At 37.7% G+C, this 19,571-nt stretch overlaps 1 protein-coding gene across 1 annotated transcript in view; it reads right to left on the bottom strand.

Moving 5' to 3' along the window:
- The window catches only part of COL19A1 (collagen type XIX alpha 1 chain), a 219,644-nt gene that overhangs the window by 87,715 nt on the left and 112,358 nt on the right, over positions 1-19,571 (bottom strand). The window contains exon 14 of the mRNA XM_088137595.1: positions 10,782-10,835. Within this exon, the coding sequence (XP_087993721.1) occupies positions 10,782-10,835 (54 nt within the window). The remainder of the gene's footprint in view (positions 1-10,781; positions 10,836-19,571) is intronic.

Raw genomic sequence — 19,571 nt, 5'->3', positions numbered from 1 at the left:
TACATGAAACTTTTCTCCTATAAAAAAGCAGGTTTGAGCAAACTGTAGATGGAATGTTTTCCAATGACATCCTTTTAAAAAAATTGCTTCAAATAAAATAGAGCTTTCAAGATAGGTTCAACTTTACTTGTTCAGAATTGCAGTATGCTAGAAGGATGAAACAGGACGAAGGCAGAAGTGTGTGTAATTTCCTTTTCACCAACACTCTTTTATTCAGAGAACATTAACTTGAATAGGTGCTGCCTTTTTTTCAGGTCATTATATTCAGTTTACAATCTTCTATTGGCTATTTTCATCCACATGACCAATACAGGAAACAATGTTCTTACTCTAAATAGGATTTGAATTTATTCAGTGACACCATATTGAATTCTGGGGAAAAAAAATCAGAAAGCTTTACTTTTAATCCTTTCAGTGGCCATTCCTAGCAAGGACCAATTTATGCTTTTCCCAGCACTTTGAAGGCACACTTGTGTGTATTTGAAAACTGATACAGCAGTAACTATGGTAGCTGAAAAATCTTTCTAAACTGAAGCTGGAAGCCACATAGAATTGGCTGTAAAGCAGAAATAATAAATGCCATGAACAATGAAATAGTTTCAATCACTTTAAGATTTTTTTTTCCAAAACAAGAAAGGTTTGCTTCATCAACATTTTAATTAGCACTTGTTTTGCAAGTTATGGTTCAGGGATAAAAGCATTTTCATGTGATATCTATCAAAATACAGCAAACCCAGATGAATTACCAAAGAGGAACAGGCACAATTGGTAGTGGAAGAATCACAATACACTTGTCATCCTAAGTCTTATAAATAGGCTGTGCATTACAGATTTACAGATATCCTGCCTCCATTTTCTAGGCTGATTTTCACTTGTTTGTATCTGAACTGAATTATGCGCTTCTTACTTATTGATCTCCATTATTCAAATCATCTGTCACTGTCAGAGATTCCCAGTCAACTAATCTGGATTTCATGAATTGAGCAGTTCTATGGATATCTAAGACCAGGCAACACTGGATTAAAATGTTTCAGCAGCCATGTGTCTTCTAACATTTTTCATGTGTTTCACATATGGCCATCCATATTTAGGTCAACGTGCTTTTTGTTAATCTAACTTTAGTTATAGCTTTTGATGATTTCTGTTTGATGGCTTCCACATGGGTATTTGTATTTTAGGAGGAAAAATATGTGAGATATGTAAACATTTTTCAGCCTTATTAATTTTATTGTACCCCACAACTCTAAACCCAGTGAGTGCAACTAATTATAAAATAGGGTTATATTATCAAGATTAATGTAGTCCTTTGGGGTGTTCAAGGTTCATTGCAATGTCACACCACACATTTGTAAAAATGACTGGCTGAAAAGTATTTAGTAGGTTTTTTTTACATTACTTCAATATTTGGCTATAATTCAAAAAGTTTCATGTGTCACAACGTACATACAATATTAAGTTCAGATGAGCCTTTCAGAGAAAAAATGAATTTTACTACATCACTAAAGTGAAGGGATATGGCCCTGCAGGCAATGGAGTTGCACGGATGCAGAGAATGATAATCTTTATTATCATCTCCATTGAAGTGATTGGAAAAGGTCTTGCATGCAATAGAATCTATGCATGATCAGAGCTTCTAAATCAGGCTTTTTATGATATGAACCTTGGTTTCCCATCAAATTCATTAATTAAGTACTTGCCACTTGAAGTACAGAATGAAATATGAGATTTAAATTAAAAGCAGTTTGGATTTGTTAAAAAATTAGATACTGCTGAAAAATTAGACTGTTGATTATCTTCCCAGTTCCTGACCACCTGTGTTAAGTAACACGTTAAGTGAGCACAAACTAAAGAAGTAGCTGGGAAGTATTAAACACATGATAGGATTTTGATTGGCATGGACAAATGTGATTCAGCTTCAGAAAACAGAACTGAATTCTCTGTAAATTAATTTTTCAAAAAGGTTTGCTAATATAAGCTTAGGAAGTATAATATTTTTTCAGATTGTTTCTATACTGATATACTGATTACTGATTGTCCATAACAGACCCATTGCAGAATACCTAAACAAATATCGCTATGGAAGTAAAAGTTCATTTATATCAATAAAGCTTGTTAACATTTTTCCTACTTTTTATGACTCATAGAAAAGAAGGCATTGTAAAAAAAAAAAAATCAACCCATTACTAGTTAGTCACACATAGTGCATTCACTAGAAGTTCTGCAAGAACTATCATGAAAAGATTTTGGTACGCATGTCTTGTTCCTTATTAAATAATGAGTGGCTGGGAAAAACACAAAACCAAACATAAGTTTTCTCACCTGCCTTGCTCCCTGTATAACCCACACAGTGAGCAAATCCACCCTAAGAATTATGGAGTATACAATGTTCAGACCACCTTTCTGAGTAGAATGCTTAGTCTTCTCCTTCTATTCTTGTAAGATTCTGTACTATAGGAAGAATCATACTACTGAGTTCTATTAATAACAAGAAATGTGAAGATATTTCTTATTTAAGGGCAACTTCTGGAAGTGCTAGCAGTCCAAGATATTCTTGTGAAGTTATTGCATCTCTTTCTTCTTACAATTATCTGTACAAGGAAAACAATAAGGATATTTATTTCATGGGAGGATTGTAAGCAGAAGGTTACTTCTGTAATAGTTAGTAAATAAAGCAGGATGACTGAATAATGATAGCCTTATCTAGAAATTCCCTAGGTGAAAGAAGTTGTGGATGGTAAGACAAAGGCACCAGAGTACCAGAAACCTTATGCTAGGACAATACTTCTTTGCTATTATGCTATGTTGATGAATTGAAAATAGACTGAAACTCTAGTTTATTGGGACAATGAATCATAGAGTCCACTGGAGTTGGGCAGCCAATAAAATTAAATAAATTTACAATGAGATTAACATTTTTCAATATCTACCATAATGTTCACGGTTTGCATCCAGATGGTATGTGTGACTTCCTGAATTCAATTTCTTTTCCACATTTCTGTTGTTTTTCAAATAGTAAAATGTTTACATATGGGCAAGACATCTGAAGCTCCAAGTGATTTAAGTATGTGCAGTTTCTTAAACTGAAGGGGAAAATATTCTGTTCTGATTCCTTAGGGTTCTTGCTATACCAGTGCTGTCCACATTTGGGGGATAAAGGACTACACATGTCTCCTGGGTGGCATGCTCACATTCCATGAAATAGGTGTACTGACATTTAATAATCTCTCCTTTCTGTCTCATTAAAAATTACAATTTAGTGGCAACTTTTGAAAGGCTGTTGAGATTGCTGCCATGGTTGTTGTGGCCCCCATGTTCTCAAGATCTCTGGTTGTGTATCACAAGTCTATAGCATAAAGGTGAATTCTCCTTGCTGTCCCTCTGCCTCCAATTCCTAGATATCAACTGTTTTTCAAAGCACATGAGACAGAAGGAAGGAGGAGGAGGTGGTCACTTTAGAATGTGACTTCCTCAGGGCAAACTAGATCTGACTTTGAGAGAAGAGCATGGAATCTTCATATTATTTCTTACGTAAATATTTCCTTCAGGGAATTCTGAGAATTCCTGTAACACAAAGGCAGAGGGGAGAACCATTACTCTTTCTTAAGGTACCACTGCCCTAAAACAATTTCCTCTGAACTAGCTTATATGTTGAAGATCCAGCTGACATCTTTGAGGCTTCCCTTGAAACAGAATAAGCAGCTTTAGGATTCATTGGGATAGGACAGGGATATATATTCAACCTTTTCTACCTCCTCCAAACTTCAGGAGCCAGAGCTCTTAGACTTCCCCCAGGTTTAGACTACATGTGGCTTCTCACTAAATGGGAAGTTCTGTCTCTCTTTTTACCTCATGCCAGCAGTAGCTTGGGATAATACGTTGGGGTCTGTGGGGGCCTGAATGGGGAACAATAGGCTTTGGCTGAACCCTGACAGGAGTGAGTGGCTTTGGGTCTTGGGCCCTTCTGGTTCTGGGACTTTGGTACTGGATGGGGTTGCATGCCCCAAACAGACCCGGTGCATAATTTGGTGTTCCTTCTGGACTTACGACTCCTGCTTGAGGAGCAAGTGGCAGTCGTGGCTAGAAGGGCCTTTGCACAACTACGTGCTGTGTGTCAATTGCACCTGTTCCTGTATCGGGAGGCTGTACTCACAGTCACTCATGCTCTGGTCACTTTCTGGATGGATTACTGTAATGTGCTCTTCATGGGGCTGCCCTTGAAGAGTATTCAGAAGCTTCAGTTAGTGCAAAATGCTCCTAGAACACCACACATTACTTCTTTGCAGCTCCGTGAGCTGCATTGATTGCCAGTTTGCTTCTGGGGCCAATTCAAGGTGCTGGATTTGATCTTTAAAGCCCTTCATGGAGCTGGGCATTTAAGGGACTGCCTCTTCCTTGATTACGTCTGCCCGTTCTGTCTGGTCCTGCAGAAGAGGTATGCTATGTCAGGTTCAGCTGGCACTGCACGCCTAGGAACTTGCCCAGCCGCGCTTTAGTCAATTTCACCGCTCGAGCGCTAGCGCAGAAAGAGGAAATGTGAAACCGCAAGCTAATGAATGGGCCCCCTGGCGCCACTTCGCTAATCCGGAGCGGATGCGTTGTGTTAACGCCAGAGGGCCGCGGGCGCTATGGACAAAGGAGAGAGCCGCGGAATTGAGGAAAAGATCAGCGCGCGAGGGGATGCTCCCGGCTGGGTGCGCGACAGAAGCCCCAACGAAGGCAACGACCACGCCACAGGCAACAACAATCAAAGAAACGGAGAGAACTGGGCTGAACCTGCCATTCCAGTAGAAGGGGGGGACGACAGGGGGCAATCTGCAATTTAATTTGTAATATGTAACCTAGCAACGGGGCCCGCGGGGGGATTGAGACAACTATAAAGGAGTAATGTAAATGTACCAAGCCAGTCCTGGCTTTGCTTGTGACTGCTACGTTACGCATGAGTAAACCTCTTTTGTGAACCACACGTGTCACGGGAGTTTCTCTGTCGAACGGGGCAAACCTTACATGCTATGGGTCCCATCTGTTGAACAGTTACATCTGGTGGGACCCAGGAGGGAGGCCTTTTCTGCCATGGCGTCCCCCTCTGGAACATCATTCCTCCAAGGTGAGACTGGCCCCATCCTTGGTAGCCTTCTGGAAGTCCCTCAAAATGTGGCCATGTTAACAGGCTTGGGGAGTTCAAGGAAATGGAAATTTGTTGAAATGGCTACATTGTAACACTGAATATGCTGTCTCCTAGTCTTTTTTAATGATATTGCTGCTTGTATTATGGAATGTTTTTAATGTTTGTTTTTTAAGGTTCGTTCTCTCTAAAATTATGTAAATAAAAGAACTTGGATAAGCAAGCCTTGAATTCCATGCATGCTGAACTGAATGGAATTAAGTGTATAGTTCATAGGACTGGGCTATGTAGCACCTACAATCCTGGTTCCTTTTCCTAATGGGACAAGATATTTTCTAGTCAAGTATATAAATGTAATATTTCAGGATACTTTTAATTACTTATTTAATAAATACATTTTATTAATTGCATCCGTCTTTGGATTTTAGTGTAACCCTAACCCTCTCCACTCACACCTGGCTACTAAATCTGACCTGCCATCCAGTAGTCTTCTGGAGTCTTGAGGCCAGATCTCATAGCAGTACCCCCCACCCCCCATCCCCAACCTTCCCATTTCATATGAAATGGAGAAGAGTAGCAGGAAGAGGAAAGAAACTATTCATTGTTAGGTATTTATAATAAATACCTAAGTGCCTATTTTCAAGTAGTAACAGCTGATTGTTATAACTTTATGATTTTTTATAATTCTGATCAGGGAGTCATTTAAGTAGGTGAAGATATAAGGAGGCTGAATAATTTAAAAAAGGTAGGAAGGAAGTCCTCAGATTGTTACATATCCTTATGAGGTTTCAGTCCTATGGGCAAACAAAGGTGCCACAAGAATTTTCCCAAATTGGGGGGGTCAGAAATCCTGCCTAAAAAGGAGATGCATGTCTTCCAAACTCAGTGTCCACTTTCCACTCAAGAGAAAGTGCTTGACTGCTTGTTCCCTCTGCTGACACTCAAAATACCCTCTCTTATTTTAATACAAGGAATGGGACAGTAGTAGTCACAAAGAAGATGGTCTTCTTTTCTCATCATCCCTTTCTCTCTCCCTTCTTCTGTATTATTTAAACAATGAGATGTGGTATATTATGGGATGTAGTGTATTATGGGGTAGTTTCTTCACATTACTATGTATTCTTTCTCCCAAAAGACACTGTCAATGACTGTGTTTATACATCATGCTAAGCCCATTGCATTTTAGCTTACCATTACTGCCTTGCTTTTGTCTGAATATTTTACATTTACTTGGGGTCTTCATGTGAAAAAAAGTGGGCATAACAAATAGCTAAGCATGTGGTTCTAGCAGTTCACTTTTTTTCTTTTTGTCCTTTGCTCTTATAGCCGTATCAGGTACCAATATAGAGCATGTGTGCTTGTTGTTCGTTTATGTGTGTTTGTTTATATATGTATGTATGAATATCCATCCATCCATCCATCCATCCATCCATCCATCCATCCATCCATCCATCCTCAGACAGCTGATGCATGAAAGATTGATATTTGTATATTTCTTTTCATTTTCAAATATTTCAATAAAATAACTTCCCATACGGAGTCTGGAATATAATTGTTGACCTGCAACATGCTATTGTAATGGGAGGTTTTCCTATTCACTCTTTCATTCCCTCAGCCTGGCCATCCTCCAGGACACTCCATTCCAATTCCTACTCCCCCCTGGCCTTTTAAGAGGGTTCAGCAAAACAACAGGGATCTGTCTTTGTGATGGAATGTATCTACGAGGAGGAGAGTGATGTGGGAGATCAAGGCTATGGGGAAGGAGGGGGTGCATTCCAGGAGGGGAAAGGAGACAAGAGGCAACATAGTCCTCAGGGGCAGCGTGAGAACAGAAAGAGATTCAGGATAGCCACTCCCTAGAATCTCCCAGGATATATCCACTAGTTGCTGTAGTATAGATTTAGTTTGGCAAGATTCTGTCTATAAGGTGTAAGCTAATAAGGAACTGGACTGGACTGGACTGTTTCATCGTTGTTCTTGGGCTGGGCCTGACAATGTTGTGCATGTGGTAGTACTTTCCGTTAAGGCAAAGCAACCACTGGATTCATGTAATAATAGCTGATTCTTGGGGTTATTCTGGACAGGAGGATTTTTTTACTAAAAGAGTCCTTTTCATTAACAAGGACCTATTAAATGGATCCAGGAAAGTTCCTCATTTTTCAGCAGTACTAACAGTTTAAAAACTGTTTAATCATCTCTGCTTGGTTTAGTCTAGGGTATTGCAAGCTTCATTTCAGCTGTGTCTAAATGAATCTGAACTGAGGTAATGCGATTTGAAAGTCCACTGCAGTGAAAGTTTCGCATGCTTGGAGTTCTGATTAAAAAAAAAAAAGGTCTTTCATGTGGTTTCCACTAAAACTGCAGTTGTTCCATTACTTCTCTAAATAGGTTTTCATGTTCATTTTTCTTGCAGTAGCTTTAAATAGCAAGGGGAAAGATTAATTCATGGAAATGGCAGAGCAAAATGAAGAACGATACAAATAATGTCCCGGCTCATCACTGAAACCCCTGAAAGGTAATCAGACTTGAAACTACTAATATATGCATTAAACAATGCATATGCAACAATAGAAAGAAGGAAATAAGCTATTTTGAAATATCTTGCCAAAATGTATCGCTCCATACCGTATTGTCTCATTTCTGCGTACTGATTTGCTAATGTTTGCCTACACAAGGCCCTCTGAAAAGAATATAATGGGGACCTTACTTCCTATTCTATTCAATTTTTGTCTAGCAAATTCTTAACCAAGGCCATATTTTGAATTGGACAAATGCCAAAGGGCCTGGAAGACTGGCTTAGTTCAGCGACTTATTCCCATGACTTAAGGGATGAACTAAAAATCATGTAAGAAAATTATGATGGAATATCTGAGGTTTACATTTTTCTCTCTCAAAACAGGCTATGCCCCCGCCCCCTCCATTAATACTATGATTTGGGGAATGGGATTCAATCCTTTTCCTTTACTACTTTAGTTTCCTAATTTAAGTACAGGTAGTCCTCATTTAAACTGCCTCATATACCAATTGTTCATGGTGATGAAAAAATAACTTTACGACCAATCCTTGCGTTTACAACCTTTGCAGTGCTGTAAAGTAAAAGAAAGCTGAAGTAAGCACAGTCATGATTTCACTTAGTGACCACTTCGCTTAATGACCAAGTCACTGGTCCCAATTATAGTCACTAAACAAGGACTACCTGTAATCTCTTAAAGCTAATATTTGCCCAAATAGGGATCATATTCATACACTTTCAGAAGTAAATATAGCATTGTGTTTGTAGATGCCATAGTCCTAGTTTGTCCTTCCTTTGCCACCTCACTAGCAGTTACGTTAAGAGATCTAGTATCAGTTGTAATGAATAATAGCAGAAGAAAAGTCTGTTCTGAAGGCTAGATCTGAAATGCCTCTGAGCTAAATAGGCAGGCCTCCAGCTGCAAAATCCTAGTAAATCTTTTAGAAGAAACGTTTGAAAAGATAAGTTTTCATTTCACAATTTGTAATGTACATTTTTTTCAAAACCCAGAATGCTTACTCTACACTTGAGAACTTTGAGGCCTTGTTTCTATGGTAACTTCTGCTTGTTCTGGAATAAATGTGCAAAGCTGAAAGAAACAGCTAGCTGAAACTTAAAGAGTAAAGGAGGAGGCAGCAATGGAAAATTTAGTTATTTGGTAAAGATATAATTCTGCAGTAATCTTAGTTAAAGCCAGTAAGTAAATGCAAAAGTAGTTCTTGATGAACCTTTCTTTTTCTAGATCTATGTGGAAAAAACTTCAACGAAGTCTTTTGTTAATAACAGGCATCCAACAGCACACAAACATAATTTCACTAACGGAAAAAGACTTCTCCTTGGTCTCTCCATTCCCACCCACACCTCATAATCCAAAACTATTCAGAAGAGCAGATGTCAGATTTTTTTTTTTTCCCCAGACAGAACAGCTTTGCACACAAAGTTGCAGGTGCCAAACTCAAAAAACAGAATACCTTGTTTTTTTTAATGAAAATGGCTACAAACTCATGAGATTATATATGGGAATATAGTGAATGTGCAAATTTTAGCTGTCCAATGACATGGCAACCATGCTATTAATTTTTTAAATCAGTGGGTATCATTCTGGTATCTGCATTAAATGACACCACTTGATACAATCTGCCACCCACCAAAGCCATTCCACCATCTTCATGGCAATTAATACAAATGCATAGTACTTCTAAAGATTGGCTTCTTTCTTTAAAAAAAAGAGACAAGGAAAGGATTAAATTCCAGCTCTGTCGTGCATTCCACATTCCTAGAGCAAGGACTGCTAATTTGGGTGGAGATATAAGAAAACTGTGGTTATAACTGGTTTAATTATATATGACCAAAGATAAGACATCTTCTACCTAAAGCCAAGGCCAATCATAAGACTGTGGGGAAATAGGAAAGCCACTTGACTGGGACTTTACATTTAGACATGTGCTAATTTATTTTCCTTAAAAATATTCAAGTTACATCTTCAAGTTACATCATAATTTTTATTATGGCTAGGAGCCTTCAAAGTCTGGATCATTCTACCTTTTCAAATGTAATATTTATGTAACTATAGGTACACTCTAAGTAAGAAACAAGTGCTAAAATTGCAAACATCAACACAATTTTCATCCTTCTTCCCTTAAGGATTTTTAATCAGAAGCTGCAGTATTATTGGGAGAGAATCTAACGTCCTTAGCATCTGGTACAGAATGGAGGATGATTACTTTCTTTAACACTATTTCTTCTCTTCCAGAGTCGTAATAATAGTGAGACATGACTTTGGTAAATTCAACTTCTAAAGAAAGACTACTGCTAGTAGTCATATATGCAAAATACTAAGAATAGCAAGCTGAATCCTTTTTTTACTCAAACCAAAGATTGAGCTTTTAAGTGCCTCCTAAAAAAGTTTAAAAAGTTACTTATTTTAAGCTTCTTGCTAAATTCTAATATTTCTTTTCCTTTCCTATTCCTTTATTGACAGGAAGAACATTTCAGAAAATGTTTGTTTGTACTATTTTTACTGTTTGCACTGAGTTGACTTTTTAAATTGCTTTCATTTCAAAAGGAAGGTTTCTTCTCACCTAGAATCACTGTATTACCGTATGCAACCCTATAAACGATGCTTCAGGTACTTACACTTTATAATTATAATACACTTAACGGGCAAGGTCCAAACATATTTATGCTGTGAGTGAACCTCAGTATGAACTTCAGTTACCAGCAATTATTGCATACTTTAGCAATATTTTCTTTAGTCACTTCAGCATTACTAAGCTGACTTGCATAATATGCTAAGCTTGCTGGTTTATGTTCTAAAAAGAATGCTGAGAGAAGTCAATGGGTTGTGCATGCTTTGAAAGTTACCTGGAATAAATGCTTTGGGCTGCTGTGTAAATCTGAAGAAAAAGGTGCTATTGCTTTAAAAGTTGCATTAATGTTAATAAGTTAATTCCTTAAAGCAGCAGCATCCTTTTTTTCAGGCTTGGCCAGAAGCCTGAACCAAGTTGAGTTGCTTTAATACTGTACTGTAACTGCAGAGTGATATTGTGCGTGTTTGAGGCCCAAAGATTTTTTCTGATAATCCAATTGTGAAGCACACACAGTATGAGAAATTAGTATCTGTCAGTTGTTGCCATATTTACTCACCCGCTGACCTTCTTTTCCAGGTGGGCCTTGAGGACCTTCTATTCCTGGCACGCTCTGTAAACATAGGCAGTTTTCAAATGTTACTTCCCTCATTAATGTATCTTAAAGTAGTTGCTCTGTATTGCTAAAATAGTAAGCAAACCTTCATAAATAAAGTTTAATTTCAAGCATATTCATATAGGTTCTTATGGTTGTGGTTAGCAGATGCTCAGGTGCATAGAAAGGTCACACTGCTTTAATTGGAAAGGCTGTTTCAACTGCAGAAGTTAGCAGTTCTTGCTTGATATTTTTTAATGAACACTACGTGCTAAGTTTTGAACTGCATATACATTGAAGAAAGAATGTCAGCCTGCTTTATGAATAAATGGTAGCTTCTATATCTGAGGGTTATTTTGTATATTAATTTTTGCACATAGACATTTTTCTATGCTCTCCACTATTCTGAATGGTGAGACCAAGGCTTCAGGGGAGCCTTGACTATCCTGATGCCTCAATATATATATGATTACAACTCTCATCATCTTCAGTCAGCATGATCATTGATCCAGAAACTAGCATGCTTACTGAAATACACAAAAGCAGAGCACACATAAAGATTATAAAGAAATAGCCTGGATAGTGGAATGTCTTTGTACTTGGGAGAGCATTTGAAGAGATTTAGGCTTTGCTAAAAGATACATTTTAGAAGCAAAGTATATCCAAAAAAGCAAATGGTGGGTGGGTAAACTGTGAATGTAGTCATAGAAAAAGGAGTAATAGGAAGGAATGCTGTAGCAAACCAAGGAGTAATGCTTCGGATTTTATTTGGAGGAGGGGAAGGAAAGGGGTATAGAGGTGACAATAGAAAAACTAGGTAGGAAAAACATAACTTTTCCTTTCTTTCTCCTCAATATCTTTATGAAACATAGAAAAGAAGAATGGGGATCTGTAAGGTAAATCCTGCCCCCCTCAAATAATTTTTTTGATTAAAAAAATTTCTAGGAGAAGCCTATATAATAGGGAAATTCAGAAGAGATATTCAATCAAGCTACTGTAATTATAGGAACAACTGGAATTCGAGGCTTCAAAAGACAAGGACACAAGAGGTATAGAAACTTATACTCCCAATTATTACAGCAAAAGCATCTTTGGGTCCCTATATGGAGTGTGTGTGTGTATATGTGTGTGTAAATTAGGCATGTTGAGGTTGGTCTTTATGAAGTAGTTCTGCATATAGTGTTGCCCCCACCCATTTTCAGTTTTCGCCCCACAACATTGATGAGAGAATATCATCTTTGGGATGAACAGGTTTCTAGGTCTCACACTACTACATGTTGTCCTATGTAATCTCAAACCAGTCACTTGAGAAAGCTCTAGCTGATTTAAATTAAATGATATTACTTTGGATGACATGGCTTTAGGTTCATGGCTTTCATTGATTTTGTTTTCAAACTTCAGATCAGTACACAAGATGCGTGACCAAGATTTGAATTTTTCCTCTCTTAAATCAGCTTTGCAACCTGGGTGACATATATTTATGAAGCCAACAAAAGGGAATCTTTGTATTCATAACTACAGAGCTGTTCTCTGTCTTATATCATCAAACCATTAAAAAAAAAAGCTTTCTGTACAGCCAAGTATGTTTTGCATATTTTAAAGTAAAAAGAATTGAGGTCAACTTCAGATGATTTATCATTCATACCAAACAAGGCCAGTTCCTTTATCCCTGGAACAACATTTCTGTTTTATCCAAAAGAGAGGTATGAATTAGTCCTTGCAAAAGAAGGCTCTAGTGGAGATATTAGAATGGGGCATTTAAATAAAATACATAGGTCGTACATGACAACTTTTCTTAAATTAGCATGTCTCAAATTCTTCATAGCATGACTAGCTTGACCTCTTGATTTTGGCTAGACTTGATATCATACTGTACTCATACATTCAGCAGTGAAAGTGATAAAAAATTGAGATGAGCTCAAAAGATGCTACAAAAATTAAATTGCCAGATGATCTGTCTCAGCTAGAAGGTACAGCTGGATTCAATTAATAATGTAAATATTTTTAATAAAGATTAATTACTTCACAGAGTTCCTTCTCTCATTTTTTAATTTTTTTCCTCCCTGGCTTATATACCCAGGAACATTCCTCATGCTTAATTCATTAACCATAAACTGGCTGCATTATGGTGACATGTTATATGAAATCACAGAAGTTAAACTTCCCCTTGGGGGTCAAACACTTCCTACCTCAGATTTGGCTAAGAGGAAACGGACAGCCTCTGCTTCCTTTTTACATCACTAGTAGTTTAGCCTGTTGTCCAAGCTGTATGGCACAAAAACCGCAGCTCACAATGTCCTAACTCTCTTTTCTTTCCATGTGCTGTTTCTCCAGCTATTCTCTGCTCTACTCACCTGCTCCACCCACCATGGATTCCTCAGACTCCCCCACATTCCCTAACATCTCCAGGTTTCCACATTCATCCCTGCTGAGTTCAGCATAGCTGTCCCCACTCACAGCTTCGTAGTCCACCTTCAGATTCCCTGAATATCTCCAGCTGCCCAACCCTAATAATCCTTTACAACCTAGCCTCTAGCCTCCCAAAATATTACTGGGCACGTTTGGGCTGCTATTGGGGTTCTCTCTCTCTGTGTTCTTTTGTGGCTTATCAACGCCAAGAGTTTCCCCAAACCTGCTGATATTTTGTGTAAATATATCAGTTTGTCTACAAGGCTCCAAAGAGGTTCTGGCTGATTTCCGCATCTTAAATTCCCTGGTCATGATAAAACATTAAAAATGACAACCTGGAAGACAAAATGTTAAGGCTGAGGCCTTGTTTGAATTTAAGGCAAATTTCAGTTCCTACACCCATCCACCCATCCAAAATAACAGAAAGAAGCATATACATGTTTGCATTGTCTTCATAACATGAAGTGGCATGTGTTAAATCAGATGAAGGTGTTCCTTACAATTAAAAAGGCATAGAAATGGCATCGCTGGCTCCAGAGTGACAAAGACCTTCACCTTCCTTGTTGTTGTTGTTGTTGTTGTTCAGTCGTTAAGTTGTGTCCAACTTTTCGTGACCCCATGTACCATATCATGCCAGGCCTTCCTGTCCTTCACTGCCTCCCTGAGTTTGCTCACTTTCATGCTCATTGTTTCAGCAATGCTATCTAACCATCTCATCCTCTGCTGTCCTCTTCTCCTTTTGCCTTCAATCTTTCCCAGCATCAGGGTCTTTTCCAAAGAGTCCTCTCTTCGCATTAGGTGACCAAAGTATCTGAGCTTGAGCTTCATTATCAATCCTTCCAATGAGCAATCAGGGTTGATTTTCTTTAAGATTGACTGGTTTGATCTCCTAGCGGTCCAGGGGACTCTTAAGAGTCTTCTCCAGCACCACAGTTCAAAGGCATCAATTCTTCAGCACTCAGCCTTCTTTATGTTCCAGCTCTCACAGCCATACATTACTACTGGAAAATGATCAGCTTCGTTATTCCACCTCTAATCCCTATATGAGGAGTATGGACATCTATGAAGTCTTCTCTTTGTACATATTCCTACTTGACATGGGGAGGGGGGAGAGGAATCTTTATGACTTTGGAGGCAGAGCAAGAAGAGCAACTCACACCCACTCTTAACCAAATGGACTATTGGCTTGAGAGGTTTTGCCATTTGTTCTAGCCCATCAAGGTGATACCCAGAGGCACTACTCAGTCTGAGTCCTACCATGACCAGCCAACTAACCTTCTCTGCCATATCTGCAACTAATGAGTATAAATGTAGGATATAAATCAACAATATAATATCATCTTAATCCTACATCATCTATTATATTTCCAAGTCTATCTCTTATCAGATAATATTTAGTCTTTTTATTTGGTATATGCTTAAATGCAGTACAAGACTTATTTTTCCCCATAACCACCACTGTATGAGGTAAATTGGGCTGAAAGAGCATGACCAGTCCAAAGTTAACCACTGAGAGCTTCCATGGCTGAGGCTAGATTCACGTTAACCACTGTATATACCACACTGGCTCTCAAAACGTTTCTGCCAGTTTTTACATGTCAAACCAGGGTTTCCACCACTACATTAGTGAGAATGACTTACACCCAAGTTGCTTTTACGCATGTCTATGTCTGCACGTTTCTGAGAATTAGTTTGTTATATACCATGGTGGCCCTCCAAGTCAGAAAATCTCTGAAGGGGTATGGTAAATAATGTCCTGCTTCATTATATAAAAAGTAATGTCTTAGCAAAGTTAGCATATTAACCAGAAAGACTATCACAGCCTGAGCCCTATTAGTGAGTAGTATTTTTATTTGTTATGAATTTATATTTAATCCCTGTAAAGTCCTATGCTTCCCCCCAACAACCCTGTGAAATAGATTGGGCTGAAAGAGACTGACTGGCCCACTGTCATCCAGTAAGTGTTCATTCCATGGCTAAGGGTAGAGTAGAACCTGGGTCTCCACTGTCCAACATCTTAATCACTGCATCACACTGGCTCTCATTATGCTAGTTTTCTGCTTGAAGGGAGTTTTTCCTAGTGAGAATTGTGATAAAATACGATCCATGCCTACATGGATGCCTGAAGTAGTGCAGTTCACTTTGAACTACCCCAGCGTTCTGCAGAAGAAGGTCCCAGGTACACATCACAAGCTGCCAAGGTAGAGCTCTGGGCTTTGTGATATTGAGTGGTGCCATGAGAAAAAACACCAGGAAACAGATAGTTCCTGCAACAATGAAAGTATAAGCAAAATTAAAGTTATATTTTCAAGGATTTCAGTTGTTGGTGTGTATGTTAATTTTCATGTCTCTCAATTTCAGTAGTGCATGGCAACTATTTCATTGTCAATAGGTGATTAATTTCAGAGTTTATAAACTTCCATGTACAAAATAATCTCAGTTGCATAATTTAATGCCAAAATAATACTTAATATGACTTTATAGTGCATTAGTAACAGAAGGGACCTCAAACTATTTTCATTCTTTTTTTAAATGAAAAACTCAAATATTTTTGTTAGTTACACAGAATATAAACATATTTATTTATTTACAATGACATTTTTCAGAGGCAAAGCCAATTCCTTAGAGAATTTTTGTTTTATTGCTAAAAAATTACTAGATAAAAATTGTATAAAGTGACAGTAACATATTTCAGTCCTTTAGAGACATTTGCATTGACAGGATATTCCCACTGCTTGCAGGTAAAATAAACTAAGATTAAATATACAATACCATTCTATTATGGTATTAATAATAGGGGATTAAATAAAATGCTGGGCCTAGATAACTCAGTCTTGATTTGACTCAACTTTGAAGACTGAGGATACGAAGAAAAGGTACTATCAAACCAGTTACTGCTACCAAGAAAAATCCATGGAGCATTCCACAAAGTCACCAGGAACTGAGCTTGATTAGGATAAGACTTTAGGTGTAAATGGCCCATCTTCCTTTTGCTTCTTTGATCTTTTTCCTTATCCTAAAAAATCCTTTCAGAAAGGAAAGACAAAAAACCCTGTATAATGTGTTTTAATTACTAAATTGGGAAGCAGCTGTCTGGAAACACGCTACTTAGTACGTATAGTGAAGTAATCCTATTTTTTAAAGAAATGCATTTTTAAAGATACTAGAGAATTGAGAAGGAAGGAAGGAAGGAAGGAAGGAAGGAAGGAAGGAAGGAAGGAAGGAAGGAAGGAAGGAAGGAAGGAAGGGTAGAAATTAGGTAAGATTTATAAAATATTAAGAAAAATGGGGAAAAATCCATTGTTATTCTACTATTAGCATAAATTGGAACAAAATATAGTCATATATTAACTGATCACATATCACTATGGCACTTTAAAACTATTAATAGAGGTAGATCAGAAATTAACAAAAACAGTAATAAGAATTATTAGCCAAAATAATGAAGAAATTACAAGAATGTCTAACTAATCTGAAGCAGTCCATCCTTTTAACATTATGAAAATCAGACAGAAAGTGTTTTAAAACCTTTATGTTAAGAGAAAGGCAAACTTGAGATGTGGTAAAAATCTATGTGCAGAATTTCAGTCCATAATCTACATAACACCTTGTTAAAAATGTAAGAAGGTTTATGGCCTACTTCTAAAATTTTAACAAGATTTGATATAAAGCATTACTTGAATTAACTATAAACCATTTTGTCCGTGAAGTCTTATAGAGTAGATTTAAATTAATATTCAAATAAGTGTGATTACATCACAGCAAAACTTGGGAGCCTGATAAGTAAATAAACCATTCAGACTTTTTTTCTTAGAGAAATTTAAATTTAATATTATGCAAGATCTATTCAATGGGATTAGATATTATGAGATTGTGGGCACTGAGGATATACGCTCAATTTATGTTCAACTATAGAAAGTACAGAACTCATACATAGGATAAACAGAGATCCTAATGAAGAATATGACTTCAATAACATCTAGAGGATTATAGAGCCCTTTCTCTGGATTAGGTTTTGATTCTTTTCAATCCTTCTGGGCTTTTGGTGCCCTGCTTTGCAGCAATTCCAATCCTTCCTGTAGGGATGCACCCAGAAGTGGTGCTGGGAGACTACTGTCCAACAACTATTTTGTTAAGCTATGGTGTTCCACAGGACCTTATCTTGTTCCTATGCTGTTTTACATTTGTACATCAAACCCACTGGCACAGATAATTTGGAGTTTTGAAATGGGGTACCATCACTATGCTGATGACACCAATCTCTATTACCCTCCACCATCTCATTCCAAGGAAGCAATCAGCACCCTTGAAAGCTGCTTAAACTTGATAATGGGTTGAATGAGGAAAAACAAACTGAAATTAACCCCAGGCAAGACAAAGATGTCTTTGGTAAAAAGAAAGCTGACTTCGGGACTGAAGAAAAACCTATCTGGCATGGGGTTGCATTCCCTCATAAAGAGATTTCTTGATCAACAATGGTTACTGGATTTGCAGGTAATAGCTGTGGCAAAGAGTGTGTTTGTACAACTATGGTTAGTGAGACAACTGGACCCTTCATGAGCTGGTCAGATGTGTCAGTGGTTATCCATGCCTTGATCATATTCCATCTTAACTACTGCAACATGCTTTACATGGGTCTGCCTTTGAAAAACATCTGGGAATTGCAGTTGGTGCAAAATGAAGTGGCTAGGCTAATAATGCCTCTATGTGAAAGATCTGCAGTGGTTGCCAGTTGTCTACCAGGCACAATTTAAGATGAGGAATGGCCTCTCTCACTATGAACCTGCCCAGTTACTCAGATCAGCAGAAGCACTTTAGAAAAGGCCCTTTTTGCCAGAAACTTATTTATCTGGACCTTCTCCTTTGTGAACCCAGCCTAGGATATGGAATGAATTCCCAAACAATGTTAATTTGGCCCCCATTTTCCCAGTATGTAGAAAAAAAACAACAACAATCTCTTTCACCAACCTTTTAACAATTAGTTGAACTAAGTTTTGATTTTAATGATACTGATTTTAAATTTACCTTGATTTTAATTGTCTTGATTTTATTCATATGTCTTATAACTTGTCTTTTTAATTGCTGTAGGGTTTTTTTGAGTGTTGGACAGAGAGAAAAATAGGACACAGATTTAATTAAATAAAATAATAAAACAATAATAATAATAGCAATAATCCTATTATGTCATTTGATTGGATAATGATTGAATATTTTTCTATGAATAAAAGGACTCCTGCTGTCCAAATAAGAGTTTTTGAAATAGAATGTTGTGCTAGAGGAAGAGGAATTTACTGATTTTATCTCCTCTTTATAATCTCCATGCTGCCATGTACACAATTCCAAAAGATTTCAAAATTCTCTAGAGCAGATTTTATGAGATGGAGAATCTGGAAAAAATGCCATTTGTGTCTTCTAATGGCAAGACATGAGTGGAATTCTGCTGAAAGAGCATCATTCTTTTGAGGATAAGATAGGATTCAAGACAGAATAAAGTACAGGGTCTGCTTTGTCTGTACTGATATAATTCCACAGCCAGCTTGATCAATAGAATGAAGAGGCTATCTTTGGTGGAAGATATGGAATACAAAAGATCAGCAAACTGCCATCCATCCATCCATGTTATTATACTATTAGTGATAGGAGACGTGCTTGTGATATTCTAGGGTCACATGTGTTAAAATAATTAGGATGCATTTAGATAATCTGCACTTGGCTAAAAGGATAGGAGAGTATTATTTACTGCTCCACTTCAGGCAGCAAAAGTATCTTGGGCTAGTTCTGTCTTGAAACTGCATGATGCTACTTGTTAACTGCATTAACTGTATGTGGCAGTAACCACAGAACATGTCTAGGTCTGAATGACTAACTTCTTCATTCTGTTTGCTTTGTACCAAATGTGTTATCTGACGCTTCATTTAGCCAGGACTTGAGGAATATGGAGCCAGCATTCCAAGTATCTGTTTAGTAAGCACATCTAGGTGTTTTTGCTTGTGACGGGCTTAACCCTTGGCTTCTGCTTAAGCATTTGGTGCCATCTGGATGAGTATTTTATAACTCCCAAAAGGGATAGGCCCACAGGAACGTAAAAATGGATGCTCATTTTCCTGGGGAACTAAAAGCTGTGGATCAAATGTCAAGAGGAATAGTTTTCATATACTTTATGAGAGAGATCACCATACCACCTTCCTTCACCTGTCACTCTTGTGACATGGCATCCACAGGCTTAAGCTATGGATGCCAGAAAGGAGAGAGGAGCTTAGCCAACTGTGTCATTTCAGAGAAAAGCCCTGACTCCTTCTGCCTTAATTCAGCACCTTGACAAAACTGTGAAGATAAAGCTGTCAT

This window comes from Python bivittatus, unplaced genomic scaffold, assembly GCF_059951505.1.
Source record: "Python bivittatus isolate LINGU-HERP-01145 unplaced genomic scaffold, Pbiv_v1 ctg000020_np1212, whole genome shotgun sequence".
Taxonomy (NCBI): domain Eukaryota; kingdom Metazoa; phylum Chordata; class Lepidosauria; order Squamata; family Pythonidae; genus Python; species Python bivittatus.
Note: the sequence above shows the minus strand (reverse complement) of the source record. Positions and strands in the feature narration are given on the sequence as shown.